A 22,585-nucleotide genomic window follows, 5' to 3' on the forward strand; every position below is an offset into this window, starting at 1 on the left:
TTTGTATTATCATCTCCAATACATCTCCATACTCCTGTAGTGTACCTCCCAAGTTTCTGGACGGCCAAAGAGGGACACTCGTGGTTCAGTCTAGGAAAATTCTACAAACACTTCTATACTTTTTAATTCAAGGATGCATCCACATATACAGCATCTGCTGCAGATTGCTGCAATCACACATCCAGGATCTGCTGCAGATTGCTGCAATCACACATCCAGGATCTGCTGCAGATTGCTGCAGTCACACTTACAGGATCTGCTGCAGTCACACATACAGGATCTGCTGCAGATTGCTGCAGTCACACATACAGGATCTGCTGCAATCACATATACATGATCTGCGGCAGATTGCTGCAGTCACACATACAGGATCTGCTGCAATCACATATACAGGATCTGCTGCAGATTGCTGCAATCACACATACAGGATCTGCTGCAATCACATATACATGATCTGCGGCAGATTGCTGCAATCACACATACAGGATCTGCTGCAATCACATATACAGGATCTGCTGCAGATTGCTGCAATCACACATACAGGATCTGCTGCAATCACATATACAGGATCTGCTGCAGATTGCTGCAATCACACATACAGGATCTGCTGCAGATTGCTGCAATCACACATACAGGATCTGCTGCAGATTGCTGCAGTCACACATACAGGATCTGCTGCAGATTGCTGCAATCACACATACAGGATCTGCTGCAATCACATATACAGGATCTGCTGCAGATTGCTGCAGTCACACATACAGGATCTGCTGCAGATTGCTGCAGTCACACATACAGGATCTGCTGCAATCACATATACAGGATCTGCTGCAGATTGCTGCAATCACACATCCAGGATCTGCTGCAATCACACATCCAGGATCTGCTGCAATCACATATACAGGATCTGCTGCAGATTGCTGCAATCACACATACCGGATCTGCTGCAATCACATATACAGGATCTGCTGCAGATTGCTGCAATCACACATACAGGATCTGCTGCAATCACACATACAGAATCTGCTGCAATCACATATACAGGATCTGCTGCAGATTGCTGCAATCACACATACAGGATCTGCTGCAATCACACATACAGGATCTGCTGCAGATTGCTGCAATCACACATACAGGATCTGCTGCAGATTGCTGCAGTCACACAAACAGGATCTGCTGCAATCACATATACAGGATCTGCTGCAGATTGCTGCAATCACACATACAGGATCTGCTGCAGATTGCTGCAATCACACCTACAGGATCTGCTGCAGATTGCTACAGTCACACATACAGGATCTGCTGCAATCACATATACAGGATCTGCTGCAGATTGCTGCAATCACACATACAGGATCTGCTGCAGATTGCTACAGTCACACATACAGGATCTGCTGCAATCACATATACAGGATCTGCTGCAGATTGCTGCAATCACACATACAGGATCTGCTGCAGATTGCGGCATTTAGATACATTGACAGCAGATCCTGTATGTGTGATGACAGCCTTAGGTCCCATTCGCACATCAGTACCCCAATCTGAAATTACGGACCTGCAACGGCGGGCCGGCTTTATGAATGTGTTTCAGTAACTATCCACAAATGCTGGCACCCACTGTCAAATAGCTGACACGTATGCACAATGGTTTAAAGGGGTAGTTCAGCAAAAAAAATAAATTCTTTCAAATCAACTGGTGCCAGAAAGTGACAGAAATTTATAATTTACTTCTATTAAAAAAATCTCCAGTGTTCCAGTACTTATCAGCTGCTGTTTGTCCTGCAGGAAGTGGTGTTTTCTCTCCAGTTCGACACAGCGCTCTATGCTGCCTCCTCTGTCCATGCCAGGAACTGTCCAGAGCAGTAGCAAATCCCCATAGCAAACCTCTTCTGCTCTGGACAGTTCCTGACATGGACAGAGGTGGCAGCAGAGAGCAATGTGCAGACTGAAAAGAATACACCACTTCATGCAGGACATACAGCAGCTTATAAGTACTGGAAGACTAGATTTTTTAATAGAATTACAAATTAGTAAATTATAAATCTCTGGCACCATTTGAATTTTTGGTAAACTACCCCTTTAAAGCAAATCTAGGTAAAAAAAGATGGACACGTAATGGGCAAAGAGGGTCTTTGCTCAAAAGTAGGGACTGACCCTTCAAAAGGGGGACACACTTGGGAGGTATGCTTTAGTATCAAGACCACAAGGCACTAGCACTACAACTTCTGCCTACGGGCCATGTTCCACGTAGTAAGCTCATCTGCAGTACCGACCGGATGATCTTCACTGCTGCTGAATTCGGATGCGGGCACATCCGAATCCACCGCTGCACACAATGGAGCGTGCGGCTCCGACTGCACGCTCCATTGTGTGCATTGAAAGGTTCTAACATGTCAGTTTTTTGCGGCGCCGCTAGGAATCCCCATCGGAGTGTATACTATGTGTATACACTCCGGCCGGTATTCCCTTAGCCTGCAGCACTACATAAAATCCGTAGTAATCATGGCCGTTGTTGCAAATCGGTAACAACGGCCATGATTACTACAGAACTTACATAATGTGAACATAGCCTAAAACTGCATCTGGTCTGTATTGTTTTGCTGGCAGCCATATACATAGATACTATATCTAGCTTTAGCTTGTCAATGACATAAAAGACGCACAGAGATATCTTGATCATTTATTGTGATAGCAGTATATTAAAACAATGTAATAAAAAAATCGCCACCATATTGTTTCCTTACTCCATAGATGAGAGGATAGAAGCCGGGTTACAGGATTGCAAGTATTGGAAGAAATAATTCTTTACAGAGGTTACTAGTCTGTATGGCAGTGGTCCTTAGCCTGCTGGGAGTTGTAGTTTTGCAACAGCTGGGGAGCTGCACGTTTTTAGTATTTTACAGACCAAAAAGCTGCAGATTTTTAACATTTCTGTATATTCTGACAGTACCTAATCAACATTATGGCTGAAACGTGACATTGATAGTATAGGAAAATGAGATAGATCAAAATATATAGGAGTGTAGCTATAGGTGGTAGCAGTCACATCTGGGCCCTGATGTCTGAAAAGGCTGAATGACTCCCCACAACAAAGAAAGATGTCGGTATTATAAATATACCTGGTAGGTGGGGCCCAGTTACCGATTTTTTTTTTTAATCATTTTTCATTTGGTATAGCATTGTAATAAAAAGCTTCATTGTATATAAGGCAGCAGAGCAATATAAAGAAATGATGTGGCGGTTTTGTAACAATCATCCAAAATAACACCGGTACTTAGAATTTTAAACACCATGGGGGAGATTTATCAAACATGGTGTAAAGTGAAACTGGCCCAGTTGCCCCTAGCAACCAATCAGATTCCACCTTTCATTCCTCACAGACTCTTTGGAAAATGAAGGGTGGAATCTGATTGGTTCCTAGGGGCAACTGAACCAGTTTCACTTTACACCATGTTTGATAAATCTCCCCCATATTTCCCAATGAATCATAAAAAATACCGCCATATTTTAAAGTGTCCTAATTATTCAATGCAAATGTTGTCTTTCCTGTTACCGATGTAGGAGACAAAAATACCCTATACCAAAAAGCGCCCTATACCCGATTTATTTAGTAAAAAAAACATAACAAAAACGACATAGATGTAATAACTGTAATCTTACTGACCTGTAGATTAAAGTGAACGTGATTTTTACTGTATTGTGGACAGCATAACAAAACCTCACAAAGTGGCAGAATTGAGTTTTTCTTTTTTACATGTTACTTGACAAATCTAGTTTGGTTTGGCAATACATTATAAGGTGAAATGCAGGGGGCATATAAAAAGTACAGCTTGCAAAATATAAGTGCTCATACAGCCCTATTAATTGAAAAATAGAAAAGATATGGCTCTTAAAGTGTACCTTAAAGGGAAACTATCGGCAGGTTTGTACATACAGACCAGTTGATATTTATCTGTAGAGGCAGAGGTGCACATTCCGGCACTGGTCTTCTCATTTTCTATATGCCGCTGTTTTAGAGTATTTAGATGCAAAACAAGTATGCCAGTGAGTCCCTTTGGTGCACTGGGGGCGGTCCTAAGCCCCTCACTGCACTGTCCCGCCCACCCGCTACTTATGCTTAGAAGGGAGAAATGCCTAGTTATGCATAGAGGAATAAGTATAAGTAGGAGGCCATACAAGTCAGTGGGTGGGCCTGGGAATGCTTCCAGTGCACTAACTAGATTAATTAGCATATTGCTTAGGTTCTAAATACTCAAAATGGCACCACATAGGAAAATATATTAAAAAAATAATAATGTGCAGCTCTGCCACACCAGATACATATCAGCCAGTTCCTATGTACAAACCTGTTGATAGCTTCCCTTTAAGGTGAGTTTTCACGATAAGCTTCCATGTATATAGATGAGAAACAGCATATAGGACCGTCATTTGTTCATTACACTGGGATCTGAAGGACAATTTTGCCCGTGTTCTTGTTGTCTTCCATGCGCTGGTGGGCATCAGCGATCTTCTCCAGTGGGTACACACTGTCCACTATTGGTTGTAGATGAATGGGACCCCCGGAGGCAAAGTGAGGCAGAGCCTGCTCTGTAAATGCCTTCACCAGCTCTGCTTTATACTGTGACGGAGAAAGAACAATACATTATCACAAGTATCCATGGCATCAAACAGCAAAATATTTTTTTTGAAGGCAGCTGAAGGAGGTTTACAAAAGGCTTTCTACTGTATGCCATTGATGTTTAACTGACTGAGAGGCAATCTCTGCGCTGGGTGCCTCATACTTGTCTATTTCTGTGTCCTATCACAGAACAGTTTATTAGTCACTAGATGCCTTCCTGACCAATCAGATAGCTCCCTGAAGGTAATCATGGTGAGGTGGAGCCAGTTTGGGCCAGTTTAGAGATTCTAGGCAGTGTGTTCCAGAGAAAGAGTGTATAACAGAGTTCCTGCTGAGGAGTATTCTCCAGGGCCTGGAGGCCAGAACCCATTGGTAGGACTATAAACCAGAGACTTTATCTATTTTCTTCAAGCACCTCAACCCTAGCAATGTCAGGCTAGTGAGCCATGTTGTGAGGCTGCTGTAGGCCAGGAAAAACAGGAAACCCTATCCATGCTGGGTGGCTATTCTCTTTTTCAAACCCTGATAACTATACAGGGGGAAACGTCAGCAGTTAGGTGTGCGCACTTGCTAGATTTACCCTCTAGGTGGATCCTGCATTCCTGGACTCGTGTCAGTCTGTGCCCACAGACAGCAATAGGCAGAAGGACATAAACGTGGATGTAGGTACTTCTTCACTACGCCCACAGCTGAGTTTCTACTGGACTGGATAGGGCCCACTTCACTCCCTACATTGCAGGTAGTCCACTATCACCACCGCAAGTCAAGTAAAGTTAGTCAAGTCAAGTATTGTCAAGCAACTAGAGAAAAGTATTTCTCAGGTGTACCTGCGCAGTGATCTATCTTGGAAACAAGTCTGCCAAAGAAAAGCTGTGAAGTGTAAAGCATATTTGAAGTATTATTCTTTAAGTGTACCTGCGCTAAGCAGTGAGTATTCAAGATTATCTCAGGTACCCAGCTCAATAAAGGGATCTCAGTCAGCAAACTATTTCTTGTATTATTGCACCTTGTTGAAAGAGAGACACTGTCTTTTAAGAATTTTCTTCAGTAAACATACACCTTTGTGGACTCTGGGGTTTATCACGCACCACACTAACCTTTAACGGTACATCTGGGGGTGGACACATACCACTCCTGGCCACTGTACAAGTGCCTATGCAGTACACTAATGTCTACCCCTAGCTAAAATCATGTGGCACCCCTGGGTTACCGTAACTTACCTTACTGGATCGGGATCTTAACAGACTGCCAATAAGGCTTCCTCTTTTCCATAGCAGCTTTGCCAGCAGGTCTCCATTAATCTCACCAGAGCTCATGAGCCCGTAGACCACCCAACGCCCATCAAAGTTAAGACATTGCAAATTCTTCTGCCAGTGCGTGGCCCCCACACAGTCTAAAATAATATCTGCACCGACATCTAATAAAGTGGAAAAATAAAAGTAAACTATGGCATGTAACCATAATAATCATGATAGTACTTGTTATATTACATATATACATTATACTTCTGTAATCGCCCAAGTATAATTTCTGGAAGCTGGAGAAGCGGGCACCTCCCCCGAGTCTACTCCGATCCCCATCCTGTGCCAAATCACTAAGTCATGCTCAAACATGGCTTTCCACCATCCCCACACAGCATATTTACTAATGTATGAAAGGAACCCGCCACTCCCTGCCCTTATTACAATACGCTATGGCTGCAGTCTGACTCACCAGATTTGTTCAACCCACTGGCATCCAAAACAAACACGTTTGAAAAATAAAAATTATAGTAATACACAAATGACAACTCGAATGGCACAAGAGATTCTCGAAAGGAACAAAACAATATTCCACCAATTACCGGAAGAATAGTAATGGAACACGGCACACTGCACGTACTACTACACAGGCAAGTGCAATAACATTGACCTCCTGTATAAACATTTGTAACCCATTTCTTTTTGTTCCAAAGGAAATAAAATAAAAAAAATGTAACAGGTTTGTAATTAGATTTGATTTAAACACCCTAACATATGCAACTGTAATGCACATTACATGACTCCATGGACTGCAAACTAACCCTGCATTGTCATAGTGTTTTCTATATATTCCCTTGTTACAGTGTACCTGTTGCCTGTTGTTTTTCAGTACAGTACTATGAAATGTGGGGAGAGAAGGGGTTACTGATGGACTAGGTTTGCAAGATGTATGTGAGATAAAAGGAAAGAAACAGCAGCAAAGGGGTTACACTAAGAAGGCAGATCTTCCTGAAAAGAGAAGGAAGCCTTGATTTATCTATAGGGGGAGAGCAGATCCTCTGGAGGCTCGCAGATTGCAGACACATAGGGGGAGATTTATGAAAGTAAAGTAAATATACACCTAGTGTAAACTGCCCACAGCAACCAATCACAGTATAGAAAATATAAGAGGAGCTGTGATTGGTTGCTGTGGGCAGCTTACAGCAGGTGTATATTTACACCCTTTCATAAATTTCCCCTATAGTGTTTCTTGCCCCCCTGTCCTGCACATAGCAGTGTCTAAACCCCACCCCCATTTCCTGTGTTTTGTCCTGGTCTCTCTGTTACTAGAGACAGAAATCCCCAGACAACAAGTAGTGGGTTGCAAACTGCAGGGAAGTGAGATAACTAGTGGTTAAAACTTTAGAGCAGTTTTTTGGGTTAAGGAGTGATTTTTTTTGTTAACAAGGTAATTTATGTTAAATATCAATTAATGTTAAATATCACCTAGACACAGGATATTCTTTAAATGGGTACTTCGGCGACAATATTTTCTTTCAAATCAATAGGTTTCAAAAAGTTATATAGATTTGTAATTTACTTCTATTTTAAAATCTCAAGTCTTCCAGTACTTATCAGCTGCTGTATGTCCCACAGGAAGTGGTGTATTCTTTTCAGTCCGATACAGTATTCTCCACTGACATCTCTTTCTAAGACCGGAACTGTCCAGAGCAGGAGAGATTTTCTTTTTTTTTTAAAGATATTTTATTAAAGGTTTTTTATGTTATAACTGTACAAGCATTAATTCGGTACATTAAGAATGGTGTACATCTAATCAAGAAAAATTACATGGAGATTGTAACATAAGAAGACAAGTGATGACATAGTAAGAAGAATTTTCTATGGGGATTTGCTACTGCTCTGGACAGTTCCTGTCTCAGCCAGAGATGGCAGCAGAGAGCACTGTGTCAGACTAGAAAGGATACATCACTTCCTGCAGGACATACAGCAGCTGATGAATATAGGAAGAGTGGAGATTTTTAAATAAAAGTAAATTACAAATCTATATAACTTTCTGAAACCAGTTGATTTGAAAGAAAAATATCGCCGGAGTACCCCTTTAAAATGTCCATGACCTTTTAACATACATTTGGCGCATAAGTCCTGGAGAGCCGTCCATGCATGTATAGTCAGCTATAGGAGTGATGAAAACAGCTGGCTGAGTGCGCTCAGCTGTGTGTATTTCCTATTGACTCTGAATATACTTTTTTTGGCATATCAATGAGCTGCATATACATATATTAATGAACATACTGTTTGTGGCCTCAAGACATTTCTTCCCAAAATCCTCCTCTTTGTAATTGAAACCCGCTGCAGCTCCAAGTTTCTTGGCAATGTCAATTTTCTCGGATGAACCAACTGTTACCATGGGGACGGCTTCAGCCAAACGGCACAGCTGGATGGCGGCCGTACCAACGCCACTGGCCCCGGCGTGTATCAGCACCGTCTCCCCCTTCTGAACTTTACCTGTATAAAACAGACAATATAGAAGTACAGGAACCAGTGACAGGACCGGGCAATGTCAGTGAAGGGATTCAGCAGGGACACTCACCTACAAAGTGCAATAGCTGGAAGGCCGTGAGCCAGGCTTCAGGAATGGCAGCAGCGTCAGTGTCACTCATGCCAGGGGGGATTGGTATGAGCTGCTGTGCAGGCACTGCCACATACTGAGCGTTACCCCCTCCAGCAATAAGTGCCATCACCCGATCTCCAACCTTCCACCGTTCATTGGCCCCTGGACCAAGTGCCGCCACTGTCCCTGCAGCTTCCAGACCAAGAATCTCACTGGCACCAGGGGGTGGCGCATACATGCCCCGTCTCTGCAATACAATTTGATACTCAGCGTTATGCTACTACAGTCCTGAGGTGGGACGATAAATGACACAGGGATTCTCATGAGAGGTTGGAAGTAACCAATGTGGCCGCTGTGACAGCTCTAGCTAGGAATACTATATACATCACCTGCTATGCTATCCTGTATATGGAAAAAGCTCTAGGTTCTTTTATTTTGTACATGGGATGGGCTCTAGGTACTGCTATCCTGTACATGGAGGGGCTCTAGGTACTGCTATCCTGTACATGGAGGGGCTCTAGGTACTGATATCCTGTACATGGAGGGGCTCTAGGTACTGCTATCCTGTACATGGAGGGGCTCTAGGTACTGATATCCTGTACATGGAGGGGCTCTAGGTACTGCTATCCTGTACATGGAGGGGTTCTAGTTACTGCTATCCTGTACATGGAGGGGCTCTAGGTACTGCTATCCTGTACATGGAGGGGCTCTAGGTACTGCTATCCTGTACATGGAGGGGCTCTAGGTTCTGTATGTTATGGAAGAAGAACCTGCGGCCCTCCCCTTCAGCTGTTGCAAAATTACAATTTCCATCCTGGACAGCCAAAGCCAGGGCATTACAGGCATGATGGGAACTGTAGTTTTGCAATAAGAGGAGTGCCACAGGTTCTCCATCCCTGCTGTACATGGAGGGGCTGTAGGTTCTCCATCCCTGCTGTACATGGAGGGGCTGTAGGTTCTCCATCCCTGCTGTACATGGAGGGGCTGTAGGTTCTCCATCCCTGCTGTACATGGAGGGGCTGTAGGTTCTCCATCCCTGCTGTACATGGAGGGGCTGTAGGTTCTCCATCCCTGCTGTACATGGAGGGGCTGTAGCTTCTCCATCCCTGCTGTACATGGAGGGGCTGTAGCTTCTCCATCCCTGCTGTACATGGAGGGGCTGTAGCTTCTCCATCCCTGCTGTACATGGAGGGGCTGTAGCTTCTCCATCCCTGCTGTACATGGAGGGGCTGTAGCTTCTCCATCCCTGCTGTACATGGAGGGGCTGTAGCTTCTCCATCCCTGCTGTACATGGAGGGGCTGTAGCTTCTCCATCCCTGCTGTACATGGAGGGGCTGTAGGTTCTCCATCCCTGCTGTACATGGAGGGGCTGTAGGTTCTCCATCCCTGCTGTACATGGAGGGGCTGTAGGTTCTCCATCCCTGCTGTACATGGAGGGGCTGTAGGTTCTCCATCCCTGCTGTACATGGAGGGGCTGTAGGTTCTCCATCCCTGCTGTACATGGAGGGGCTGTAGGTTCTCCATCCCTGCTGTACATGGAGGGGCTGTAGGTTCTGCTACCCTGTACATGGAGGGGCTGTAGGTTCTCCATCCCTGCTGTACATGGAGGGGCTGTAGGTTCTCCATCCCTGCTGTACATGGAGGGGCTGTAGGTTCTCCATCCCTGCTGTACATGGAGGGGCTGTAGCTTCTCCATCCCTGCGGTACATGGAGGGGCTGTAGGTTCTGCTACCCTGCTGTACATGGAGGGGCTGTAGGTTCTCCATCCCTGCTGTACATGGAGGGGCTGTAGGTTCTCCATCCCTGCTGTACATGGAGGGGCTGTAGGTTCTCCATCCCTGCTGTACATGGAGGGGCTGTAGGTTCTGCTACCCTGTACATGATGGGGCTCTATGTGAGGAAAGCCTGACATGACACATTGGAGCAAGCTATGTAGTAATGGGTTTGGGATCAAGGGGATCACCGTGAAACATTACAGGTGCAACATACCTGTAATAAATCGGCACGGTTCAGGGCACTTGCATGGACTTGTACCAGAACCTCTCCTTCTTTTAGGATAGGACGTGGAACTTCTTTAACGTACAGATTTTCTGGGCCTCCAGGGGTATCAAAGAAAGCTGCCAGCATTTTCCCTGCAAAACAGAAATCTCATAATTCTCAATAATTACCAGCCCCTGATACTTGGCAATATTTCTAGGATAGCTGGATGGCAACCAATCCAGCCTTCCAGTACTTATCAGCTGCTGTATGTCCTGTAGGAAGTGGTGTATTTCTTCCAGTCTGACACAGTGCTCTCTGCTACCGCCTCTGTCCGAGACAGGAACTGTGGCAGCAGAGAGCACTGTATCAGACTGAGAAGAAAACATTTCCTGCAGGACATACAGCAGCTGAAAGTATGGGAAGACTGGAGATTTTTTAATAGAAGTAAATTACAAATCTATATATCTTTTAAAACCAGAAGATGGACAACCCCTTTAAGAAGGCTATACATAAAAGAAGCGTCATTCTCACATTGTGTATGATGTCCTCTCATTGCCCGTATACTGCCGATGAATGAAAACATTCTGGAAAACCTGGAAAGGATGTCTGCCCTTCACAACCTGATAGTTTGTATCAATGTGGAACCTGGACACAAATGTATTAAAGCTTCAGGTGTGAGAAGTATTCCCATAAGTATTACATGCCCCCATTCACTGCCAGCATGCAGAGATCTTGCTAATGATCAGCTAAAAAGGTGAATTAGAACGTAGCAGAAGTTTTCCTTACACATTGTTACATCTTTATTCCCACTATGGTAGACCTCTCCCTTTACTACTACACATCAGATCTATCATATATGTCATGCATGGGACAAGAGGCGCACAGGTCATCTGCACTCACCCTCCATGTTGCAGCTGTCACTGTGCAAGGGAGAGTCCAACCAAGTTCACTAACATGTAGAACATTCCATTCTAAAATATGGGGGGAGGCAAAGTTTTATCTACAGTATTTATCACTGAAACTAACCAGGTTTACAATTAAGAAAACTTCCTAGTTGGCTATGTTAGGATCAGCTTCTATATACTGCAAGTCTCATGGCTGGATAGGTGTAACTCCCTTTTTAGATGCAATGGTTTGTTCCAGTCCTGTAGCTGCATCATGCTTATTCATGCTTTTTCCAGCCACGCCCCCTGGTGGAGAGCGCAGCTCCGGATCACAACCTCAGTGTTTGTTATCCCTGTACCGTAATATCACTGGGCCAGATTTACTAAGCCAAACGTGCTACAGTTTGGGGATAAATTGCACAAAAAATTGCACCTGTCACGTTTCAATTTATTTAGTATTTTAATAGGAACCTGTCATCACTTTCATGCTGCCTGAACCACCAGTCATTGGGTCTGTCCCCTGTGACTTCTCCCTGCTCCACCATCCTTGACTGAAAGATATCATTCTTTGGATATTGGGAGAAGTTTATTAATTGAAGGGATAATCCAGCAAATTTGTTTTTCTTTCATATTAACTAGTTTCAGAAAGTTATTTAGATTTGTAAATTAATTCTATATAAAAATCTCAAAAAGTAGTCTTCCAGTACTTATCAGTTGCTGTATGTCCTGCAGGAAGTGGTAAATTCTTTCCAGTATGACACAGTGCTCTCTGCTGCCACCTCTGTCCGTGTCAGGAACTGTCCAGAGCAGTAGCAAAGCCCCATAGAAAACCTCTACTGCTCTGGACAGTTCCTGACATGGACAGGGGTGGGGGAAGAGACTGTGTCAGACTGAAAAGAATACACCACTTCCTGCAGGACATACAGCAGCTGATAAGTCAATTTTTAAATAGAAGTAAATTACAAATCTATATTACTGTCTGACTGAAAGAAAAAGATTTTCGCCAGAGTAACCCTTTAAGGTCAGCAAGGTGGGTAGAAACCACCGCTTACTGCCCAAATAACTGGTGGTTCAGGCAGCATGAAAGTGATGACAGGTTCCCTTTGAACTCACTTAAAAAAATGTTCTTTCAAATCAACTGCTGCCATAAAATGCCAGAGATTTGTAATTTACTTCTATGTCCTCTAAGCTGCTGTATGTTCTGCAGGAAGTGGTGTATTATTTCCAGTCTGACACAGTGCTCTCTGCTGCCACCTCTGTCCATGATAGGAACTGTCCAGAGCAGTAGCAAATCCACACAGAAAGCTTCTCCTGCTCTCCAGACTGGAAAGAATATTCCACTTCCTGCAGGACATACAGCAGCTGATAAGTACTAGAAGACTTGAGATTTTTTAATAGAATTAAATTACAAATCTCTGGCACTTTCTGACACCGGTTGATTTGAAAGATTTTTTTTTTTTGCTGAACTTTGTCAGCTGTCAAAGCTGCCAAAGGCACATATAGTGCTATAAGATGTCCATAGTACATAGGTATGCTCTTCTAGCACCATTACTTCTAGGAGACAATACAGAGTCACCATATAAGCTCTGTGCACAATGCTTTTACATGCGCAAAAAGTCAGTAGGAGGCAAAATCTGTATAAATGTTATCACCTAGAAGTCTGATATGCAGAATATATTTGTCTAATAGGAGTGTCGGCTAATTGTTAAGAATTAAATTATTTACTTGATGCATCTAGTGCAGATAGCCGTCATTACTACTTACAGTAGAGGTGGGCAGGGAGTAGGACGCAGTTACAGGGGGCTCAGACCCTATCACTTTTTTTTAGGTCCTGTCATAATAAAGTGTATATGGGCAGAGCAAACAAGAAAAAGGATAAAGAAGAGGAGGACAGGGGCAGGTTACCAGGCTGCACTATTTGCCATAGATGGAGGAATTGTCAGACACCATCTCATGAATGAAGTCATTAAAGGAATCTGTCACTAGGATTATGCTGCCTTAAATGAGGGCCGCATAAACTAGTGACAGAAATGCTGAACAGATCAGTGTACACATTACATATATCATTATGTTCAGCCGTTCTCCTAATATGCAGGAGAATAGGATTCTTACCACACTCCTCCCCCCGCCCTCCAGCTGCAGACAGCAGCTTACTGCCTATACACAGTATGGATAGCTAACTGCCAATGAGCAGCTGGTGGGCGGAGTTTCCTGCTTCTCATGAATATCCAGGACTACTGTGCTCATGCACATAATGGAGAGGACTACTTATTGTCCATGTTTTTCAGGAGAATATCTCTGGATCCACTGCACAGAACAATGTAAGTGATACATCATTCTGTTCAGCTTCTCTGTCACTAGTTTATGTTTCCCTTAGATAGGACAGCAGGAACCTACTGACAGATTCTCTTTAAGCTGAGGCTTAAAATATTGGGGCATCACTCCCATAAATGTCCAGCACTGTGTTGCCTAGTTTCTGCGACATATTACTCGCATATAATTATTACCCATGTAATGTATTTTTACTGATAGAACTGATGACGACGTAAGCCGCTATATAAATACAGTCATTGTTGTAAGGTCACATCATTGATTTCCTATTATAACCCAGTGGTTAATTATTATAAACTATAGGTAAATACTGTCATATGTGTGAATATTATTATAAAATTACTAAATATTAACCCGTTCATCTGGTCACCGACAGGTTCAAGTTGGTTACTTTCCCTGGAATCTGCAGATCCTGTATGTTTTGATGAGTGCAGCTGGAGCATGCTGGAGTCCGATTGTGCAGCATTTAATTACCGGTGGCTGAAGAAGTTGGATGGAGCCCTAGGGTTGCCTGGAAGACATGGATACAGCTATAGGACATAGGCTGTATGCATGTTTTCCAGGAATCCCTAGGGCTGCATGCAACTTATTCAGCCACCGGTAATGAAATGCTGCACAATCGGACTCCAGCATGCTGGTTCCACTTGGTTTTGGCTAAAAAATACTGCTTAGAATACTGTTTGTGTGAATACAGCCTTCCTATGAGTCAGCCCTCAGGTAAATCCCAGTTAACGAATGTAGGGAAGACAAAGGCAAATAACACCAGTGGAATTTACCCTTTAAAGTGCTATTCAGATGTGTCTCTACTTTTCCTGGTTCACGTCAGTGTTTGTTGCCATACATACCATATAGTGGCCACCAGCTGACAGCAACCCCAGCATATTCTAACATAACCCACTTAGCAGTACAAACGGCATGAAACGTAAGACGGGAAGATCACGTTTCACCTAATAGTTATTGTTGCACCCCTGCAGCCCATTGGAACCTATCCAAGTGAAAGCTCCGACGTCTGCAATGAAGTAAATGCTGAGGACCATTACCGGCCGGGCACAGATAGTACTGGCATTTATATACAGATCATAAAAATATCCCTCTGTCCAACACAGACAGTGATTTTTAAGATGTAACTTTCCACATTGGTGGCTAAGTGTCATCATGCATCATAGCCTCACTTGTGCTATTACATAGTGTATTCTCTAAATACTACTGTGAAACCTACCGGGGGGGACATAATAAACAGAGTATACTTACCCATCCCCATGTTCCCGTATCACTGACTTACTGATATCTCCTTCCTCCAACCTCTAGCAGCGCCAGCTGCTGCAATGTCACATTCCCTATTGATAGATTGCCTGCTCAGCCTGTCAGTGACTAGGTCAAGACACCGCTGTACTGGCTGAACGGGCAGTCCATCAGCGGGGCCATGTTATTGCAGCAGCCGGAGTTGGGTACGTGACAAACCGGATGATGGACAAAAATGGCATTGGCTAGCTGCCAAAGAGACCAGATAGTACCACGATGGCACAGGAATGGGTAAGTATGCTTTCTTTATTATGTTCCCACACCCGCCTGTTTGCCTGCCTGTGATTTTTTTTTTTACATTTTTTACAATCTATAAGGCAAGGAGAGAGAAACAGGAGGTAAAGTGCAGCCAGTCAAGTGTGATGCAGAGTTATTGTATGTTGTAGCCTAGTTTGGAGAGATGGGTTTTCAGGTTACTTTTGAAGGACTTGATGGTGGTTGAGAGCCGGATGTGTCAGGGTAGCGAGTTCCAGAGTATGGGGGAGGCTCGGGCAAAGTCTTGGAGGTGGTTGTGTGAGGTACGAACAAGGCGGGAGCACAAAAGGAGGTCACTGGAGGATCGAAGGTTGCGTGAGGGACGGTAGCGGGATATCAGGTCAGAGATTTATGGAGGGACAGGTTGTGGATGGCCTTGTACGTCATGGTCAACTATTTAAAATGAATACGTTGGGCAATGGGGAGCCAGTGAAGGAATTGGCAGGGGGAGAGGAAGAGGCAAAGCGAGGGGAAAGGTGGATTAGTTGGGCAGCAACTGGAGGGGAGCAAGGGAGTTAGATGGAAGGCCAGATAGGAGGATGTTACAGTAGTCCAAGTGGAGATAATTTAAGCATGTACCAGCAGTTTCAGGGGTGAGAAAAGAATTCTAGATTCTAGAGGTTCTGGAGATGGACAGATTATATAGAGGGGTGTATCGGGATGGGGGAAAGATGATTAGTTCAGTTTTGTCCATGTTGAGCTTTAGAAAGTGGGAGAAGAAGGAAGATATGGCTGATAGACACTCTGAAATCCTGGATAGCGAAGAGGTGACATCTGGACCAGAGAGGTAGATCTGAGTGTCACCGGCGTAGAGATTGTACCTGAAGCCATGGGATTCTATGTGTCCCAGGCCAGAGGTATAGGTGGAGAAGAGAAGAGACCCAAGTACAGAGCCTTGGGGAACACCAACAGTGAGGGGACGAGGAGAAGAGGTGGAGTGGGAGACACTAAAAGTGCAGATGGAGAGGTAAGAGGAGATCCACAAGAGGGATTGGCTAGTGACACCAAGGGATGAGAGAATTTGTAGGAGGAGAGAATGGTCAACTGTGTTGAAGGCAGAAGATAGGTCAAGGAGAAGGAGAACAGAGTATTGACCTGAGGCTTTGGCAGTTAGCAGGTCATTGGCCACTTTGGTGAGCACAGTTTCTCTGGAGTGGTGGGGGCAGAAGCCAGATTGCAGGGAGTTTAAAAGCGAGTTGGATGAAAAGTGGGAGGATAGTTCATGGTAGACATGGATAAGGAGGTAGGGTCAAGGGATGGCTTTTTAAGGATGGGTTGCATGTTTATATGAAGATGGGAAGATGCCAATAGTTAGTGATAGATTGAAAAGGTGAGTTAGTGTTGGGATAAGTGCTGAGAAGAGGTTGGGAATACTTTACTGTAGGCTGAAAGGGCTGGCCAGAGGTGATGACATCACTCAGGGGGAAGAGCTTGAGCGCAGAGACAAGATCCAGCCAAGCCTCCTAAGGGCCCTATTCCACAGTAACGATAATTGGCCGGATCGGCCCCATTTGGCCCGATTCGGCCGATTATCGTTTGGTGAAATAGAGTGAACGATCAGCCGATGATCGTGTCATCGGCTGGTCGTTCATTTAGGGCCAGACCTAAAATCATCGTGCCCCCACCGCACATCGCTACAGTTGAATAGCGGTGCACGGCGGGCGACCGACGATTTGAGAAGAAACAGCAGCAGCATCATCATCCATTACCTGGCTGCAGGGCTTCTTCTCCGCGCTGTCTTCATCCCCGGGTCCCGCGCGCTCTATCTTCTGAATGGCCGGTCAGCTGACGGAGCGCTCAGCCAATCACAGGCCGGGACTGCCGCGGCCTGTGATTGGCTGAGTGTGGCCTGTCAGCTGACCGGCCATTCAGAAGATAGAGCGCGGGGGACCCGGGGAGGAGACGGAGCGGAGGAGAAGCCCTGCAGCCAGGTAATGTATGATGCTGCAAGGACATCGGTAACCATGCCCCCGCAGCCCTCGCTCAACGATCAACGGGCTGTGGAATAGGCCCAGTAAACGAGCGGCGATCTAGCAGATCGCCGCTCGTTTACATCGTTGATCGGGCCCTCCTCGGCCCGTGGAATAGGACCCTAAGACAGCAGAGGATTATGTGTTGTCAGTAAAGAGAGGAAGGAGCTGGGGAGGTGATGAGACAATACACATAGAAAATAAAAGGATTACACAACTTCAGGTGTATTTCAATCAAAAATATGCTGAAGCCAGTACAAGTGTGGATAACACTATATTAGTAAGTTATATATCTTGGGGTGATAGTTTTATTTAAATACAATTTTCTGATAAAGAAATACCCCTTTAAGTTGGGTAGCAGTACTTTGTATTTCCTCCTTATTCTTTTTAATTCAGTTTGAACATATTATAGACAAGAAATGTCAACTGGAGCCTGACATTGTACACTTCACCCCGACCGCTATGATTGCTGCAACAAAAGGACAAGGCGAGTAATGACAACAGGTGTTTCCTTTGACAATTTACCAAAAACTTACATAAAGGAACAGATTCTTCCTGTAAGGAGCCAAGGAGGGAGACAGAAGTATCTGCAAGCAACAATTGTCTAATGCCAACAGTGTGTTGTAACATGTACGTGTATTCTAGAGGTGCAGAACACTGTGGATTATGCTGGGGATGAGTCATTATTACCTACAGTATGTTATGTACAAGTGTATCTCAATAAATTAGAATATAATCAAAAAGTTTTTTTTTTCAGGATTTCAATTAAAAAAGTGACCCCCCCCCCCATATTATATAGAGTCATTACAAACACAGGGAAGTTTTTCTAGTGTTTATTACTGTTAATGTTGATAATTATAGTTTACAGCCAAGGAAAACTCAAAATTCACTATCTCAGAAAATTAGTATGTTATTTAAGACCATCTGTAAAAAAAAAAAAAATAACACAGAAATGTTGGCCAAATGAAAAGCATGTAAATGCACTCAATACTTGGTCAGGGCTCCTATTCCATGACTGACTGTATCAATGCGGGGTGGCGTGAAGGTGATCAGCCTGTGGCACTGCAGAGGTGTTATGGAGGCCCAGGTTGCTTTGATAGCCGCCTTCAGCTCGTGTGCAGTGTTGGGTCTGGTGTCTCTCATCTTCCTCTATAAATTCTCTATGGGGATAAGGTCAGGTGAGTTTTCTGACCAACCAAGCACAGTGATACTGCGGTTAGTAAACCAGGTATTGGTACGTTTGGCAGTGTGGACAGGTGCCAAGTCCTGCTGGAAAATGAAAAATGAATCTCCAAAAATCTTTTTAGCAGAGGGAAGCATGAAGGGCTCTAATATCTCCTGGTAGACGGCTGCGTTGACTTTGGTCTTGATAAAACACAGTGGACCTACCCCAGCAGATGACATGGCTTCCCAAACCATCACCGATTGTGGAGACTTTACACTAGACCGCAAGCAGCTTGGATTGTGTGCAGCCTCTCCACTCTTCCTCCAGACTCTGGGACCTTGATTTCCAAATTAAATTAAAAATCTACTTTCATCTGAAAACATCTCTGATCGCTGAGCAACAGTCCTTTCCAGTTTTTTTTCTCCTTGGCCAAGGTAAGACGCTGCTGGAGTTCTCTACTGGTCATGAGTGACCTGAAACATGGAACGTGACACTTGTAGTCCATGTCCTGGATACGTGTGTGTGTGTGGCAGCTCTTGAAGCACTGACTCCAGCAGCAGTCCACTACTTGTGAATTGCCCCCAAATTTGATAATGAACTTTGAGTTTTCCTCGACTGTAAGCCATCTGTGGTGAGCCCCCGGGGTGTTGTGTCGGAGGATCACTTGCTAGGTGGTGAGGTGTGACGCCACTCTGGTGGTGGTTGGCCAAGATACAGCCGGACCTTAAGATGTTACTTCGTGACGTCAGTGCAGGTTGGGCACACAGGTGTGACAGCACGTCTGCTTTTATTTTAGAAGGCCGGTTTTACCCTGTGTCCCCTGTGGTCAGTGTCCTGCCGAGTTGCTATGGGGTACCTTTGGTTAGTATAGTCACAGATGGCCGGAGTAGTGTAGTGACCCTCCCGGACTATCGGAACTGCCACCCACAGAAAGGGGAAGTGTCCCAAGGTTGCAGTGTACACTGGGTCTGTGTAAGGTGAAGAATCACAGAGTCTCTTTATCATAAATAACCTCGTTTTTATTTGAAAGGTACTTGTGTGCAACAAGTTATACAGCTTTGCTTTGACAGTATAGGTTTCCCCTGAGAAAGCACATGATAATACACTTGATAATACTTGTAGACGAATACTTGACAGTACAACAACCAGATCTGTAATAGTAATGTAGTAGAGGGTACAGTCGTGCTGACTGAGTAGCGTGTTGAGAGATACAAAGAATCTGAGTAGCAGAGAGGAGGATGTCGTGTGAGTCCCAACCCAAGTAGTACTGTGCTCTGCCGGGATGTTGGAGGATGAGGTAGAAGAATACTTAGAAGAAGAAGGAGAGAATACTTGTGACTGTGTATTGACCTTTGGGTCTTCACACCACCTAATGCCCACCAGTGTCGGCTGAACCGTCCTATGAGGGTGACACAAGGCCCCAGACCTTGTTACCTGGGATGAGCGGAATGCTGAGGGTTTCCTGCTGACAACGGTGCTGCGAGATAGAGTTCATAGGCCTTAGCAACTTTGCTCTGCCTGAATCAGTTCCTAGATTACTGCTGTCTGTGGATACTGTCCTGCTCTCCTAGTCCACGGCATGGGTTGAGGTTGTCTCTGACTTGTCCTCTTCTGTGAGGGTTTTAACACTGCATAGTGCTTTGTAGCGTTACTGAGTAAAAAACTGGTAGCTGTTTCTTGTCTTGATTCCTACTCATAGGGGGTTCTGACTAAGACTGAACTTCTCTTTCTGTCTCGCACATGACTTCCTTCCCCAGTGTATCTAAAGTGTGCTGTGAGTGGGCGAAGAGTGCAATAGAAGAAGTAAAGAGAGAGGTGATAAGACAGAAGAAGAAAGATTCCCATAGGTTCACAGATCTGTATGACACACAAATAATACATTAACCCTTTACGTACCTCAGCCGTGCAACATCTGAGTACATATACCAAATACAGCGACATCTAGTGGCGAAACTTTATCACTATCTTCATCACCACTGACTAACAGGCTTAGTACAGGCTTTTACCAAGGGTGTAACCAATAGCAACACCAGTGGTGGGATACCACACATCATCATCAACAATAACAGAAATAAACACCAGAAAACATTCACTCTCTGTGTAATGACTCTATATAATATAGGGGTTTCACTTTTTAAATTAAATTACTGAAAGAAAAATTACTTTTTGAAGTTATTCTAATTTATTGAGATGCCCTTGTATATGCACCTATTATTTGTGAGCTGCCTTGCTTTGTCATTATAGTATACTTTATATACCATTACTGGTATGTGATGTGTGTTACCTTGTATAAGTCATAGTCTTTTATGTTTGTGCACCTTTTAATAATGGAAAGAACCTGTCTGCCCCATCCCACAGAAGAGAATGCAGTATCCTTTTTCAGTGGGTAAATAGTCCTGTACCCAAACAGTAAGAAAGTACAGACCTCCCACAACTTATTAACGGGAAGACGTGACGTCTGCAAACAAAACACGATCAATTCATTGTAGTGAGCTCTCAAGTACCAGGTGAGGTGCAGTGCAGAGCCCGTCCTCAGATACAGACACATATCCCTCCTCTGCTCCAGGACACTGTACTCTAGAGGTAAGCAACTAACCTGGTATCATTAATAATAGGGGAGAATTGCTCTCATTACCTAATATAATAATAATAATAATAATAATGATAGTAATTTTAATTTATATAGCGCCTACAGATTCCGCAGCACTTTACAATTTTGGGGGTACATACATAGACAAAAATCAGACATTACAGATATACACAGATAATTATTAAACCTTGCATTAGGGTTGAGGGCCCTGCTTGCAAGAGCTTACAGATTATGAGGAATTTAAAGGGCAACTCCAGCGAATTTTTTTTTCTTTCCATTTGACTGGTGTCAGAAAGTGCCATTGATTTGTAATTTACTTCTATTAAAAAAAAATCTGAAGTCTTCCAGTACTTATCAGCTGCTGTAAGTACTTCCAGTACTTATCTATGGGTCCATTTACACAGCAAGATTATCTGACAGATTATCTGTCAAAGATTTGAAGCCAAAGCCAGAAACAGACTATAAACAGAGATCAGGTCTTAAAGGAAAGCCTGAGATTTCTCCTCTTTTCAAATCCATTCCTGGCTTTGGCTTTAAATCTTTGGCAGATAATCTGTCAGATAATCTCTCCGTGTAATAGGACCCATAGATAAGTAGGACATACAGCAGCTGATAAGTACTGGAAGACTTGAGATTTTTTTTTTATAGAAGTCAATTATAAATATCTGGCACTTTCTGACACCAGTTGATTTGAAAGTAAAACATTTTTACTGGAGTTGCCCTTTAATGTTTGTTCTAGTAAGTTGTGGGAGAGACCCAGTACCTTTAGGGGTTTTCGGTATACTAAAACTCACCATGGAATGAATGGTGCTTGTAAACTATGGGCTGCAATAAAACATCTTGGTGATCTCCATCCAGCAGAGGTGTAATTGGGTAGAGGGCATGAGCCTTGGGTGCCAAAAAAGCCACTATGCTTTGGCAGGGGTGGTTAGATACAGGGTTAGGGCACTTAACTAAAGCTTTGCCCCAGGTGAAGGAACACTAAGCTACGAATCTACCGTTCTTTGCTGCAGGACTCTATAGAGAAGCTGTGATTCTTGAAAGGCTTCACAGTTGACCTGATTTAAAATTACCTAAATAGGAATGCCCTAATATAAGGTCATTATATGATTTACTACATTGAACTATGAGAAAATTCCATAGATTTTTTTTTAGTGTTCCTGTCATTATACAAAATGGTGAAAAGTTGGATTCATCAGGGTCTGAGTGTTTAGACCCGCAACAATCTGTGTCTATAGCTGATAGCAGCTGCACAAGATAAGCCCCACAGAGAAAAGGGTCTGTTCGCACTGAGTAAAACAGGAGGAATTCCAAACGGAGCCCCAGCCACGGACTCCACCCGAAATCCTGCTTCAGTGTGTCAATGTGATACCTTGTGTGCCTCCGCTCTCCGCTCAAAGTATTATCAATTCATTCTTTGAGTGGAGAGCAGAGGCATCACATTGACACACTGAAGCAGGCAGGAGTCCGTGGCGGGGCTCCATGCAGAATTTCACCTGTTTTACTCAGTGTGAACAAACCCTTACAATGGAGTTTGTTTCATGCAGCAAGCTGGGAAGTGAAGAGCATAACTGAGCAATTCTTTCGGCTATATAAAGATCAGTGAGGTCCTAAACACTCAGACCCTGATAGATCAAAACT

General features: G+C 44.0%; 1 protein-coding gene across 2 annotated transcripts; it reads right to left on the bottom strand.

Annotated features, from left to right (window-relative positions):
• Positions 1-2,664: 2,664 nt before the first annotated feature.
• On the bottom strand, positions 2,665-11,370 carry TP53I3 (tumor protein p53 inducible protein 3). Of its 2 annotated transcripts, none has more exons than XM_069975701.1 (6): positions 11,348-11,370; positions 10,457-10,599; positions 8,447-8,714; positions 8,149-8,361; positions 5,836-6,032; positions 2,665-4,615 (listed from the first exon to the last, which is right to left on the bottom strand). In XM_069975701.1, exons 1-6 carry the CDS (start codon positions 11,352-11,354, stop codon positions 4,433-4,435), a joined length of 1,011 nt encoding a protein of 336 aa, XP_069831802.1. In that variant the 5' UTR covers positions 11,355-11,370; the 3' UTR covers positions 2,665-4,432. The 2 variants fall into 2 exon arrangements, with proteins under 2 accessions (XP_069831802.1, XP_069831801.1); XM_069975700.1 differs by lacking the exon at positions 11,348-11,370 and adding an exon at positions 10,979-11,092.
• Between the last annotated feature and the right edge of the window lie 11,215 nt (positions 11,371-22,585).

This window comes from Dendropsophus ebraccatus, chromosome 6 (genome assembly GCF_027789765.1).
Source record: "Dendropsophus ebraccatus isolate aDenEbr1 chromosome 6, aDenEbr1.pat, whole genome shotgun sequence".
NCBI classification, from domain to species: Eukaryota; Metazoa; Chordata; class Amphibia; order Anura; family Hylidae; genus Dendropsophus; species Dendropsophus ebraccatus.

What these genes read in the sequence shown, in the direction of transcription:
- TP53I3 (XM_069975700.1), bottom strand. Translation starts at nt 11,030, where the DNA reads ATGTTTTCATTCATCGGCAGTATACGGGCAATGAGAGGACATCATACA. An exon ending in GAGAGGACATCATACACAAT is followed by an intron (nt 10,600 to 10,978) that starts GTGAGAATGACG and finishes TCTGTTTTGCAG; the next exon opens with GGAAAATGCTGGCAGCTTTC. An exon ending in CCAGCTATTGCACTTTGTAG is followed by an intron (nt 8,362 to 8,446) that starts GTGAGTGTCCCT and finishes TGTTTTATACAG; the next exon opens with GTAAAGTTCAGAAGGGGGAG.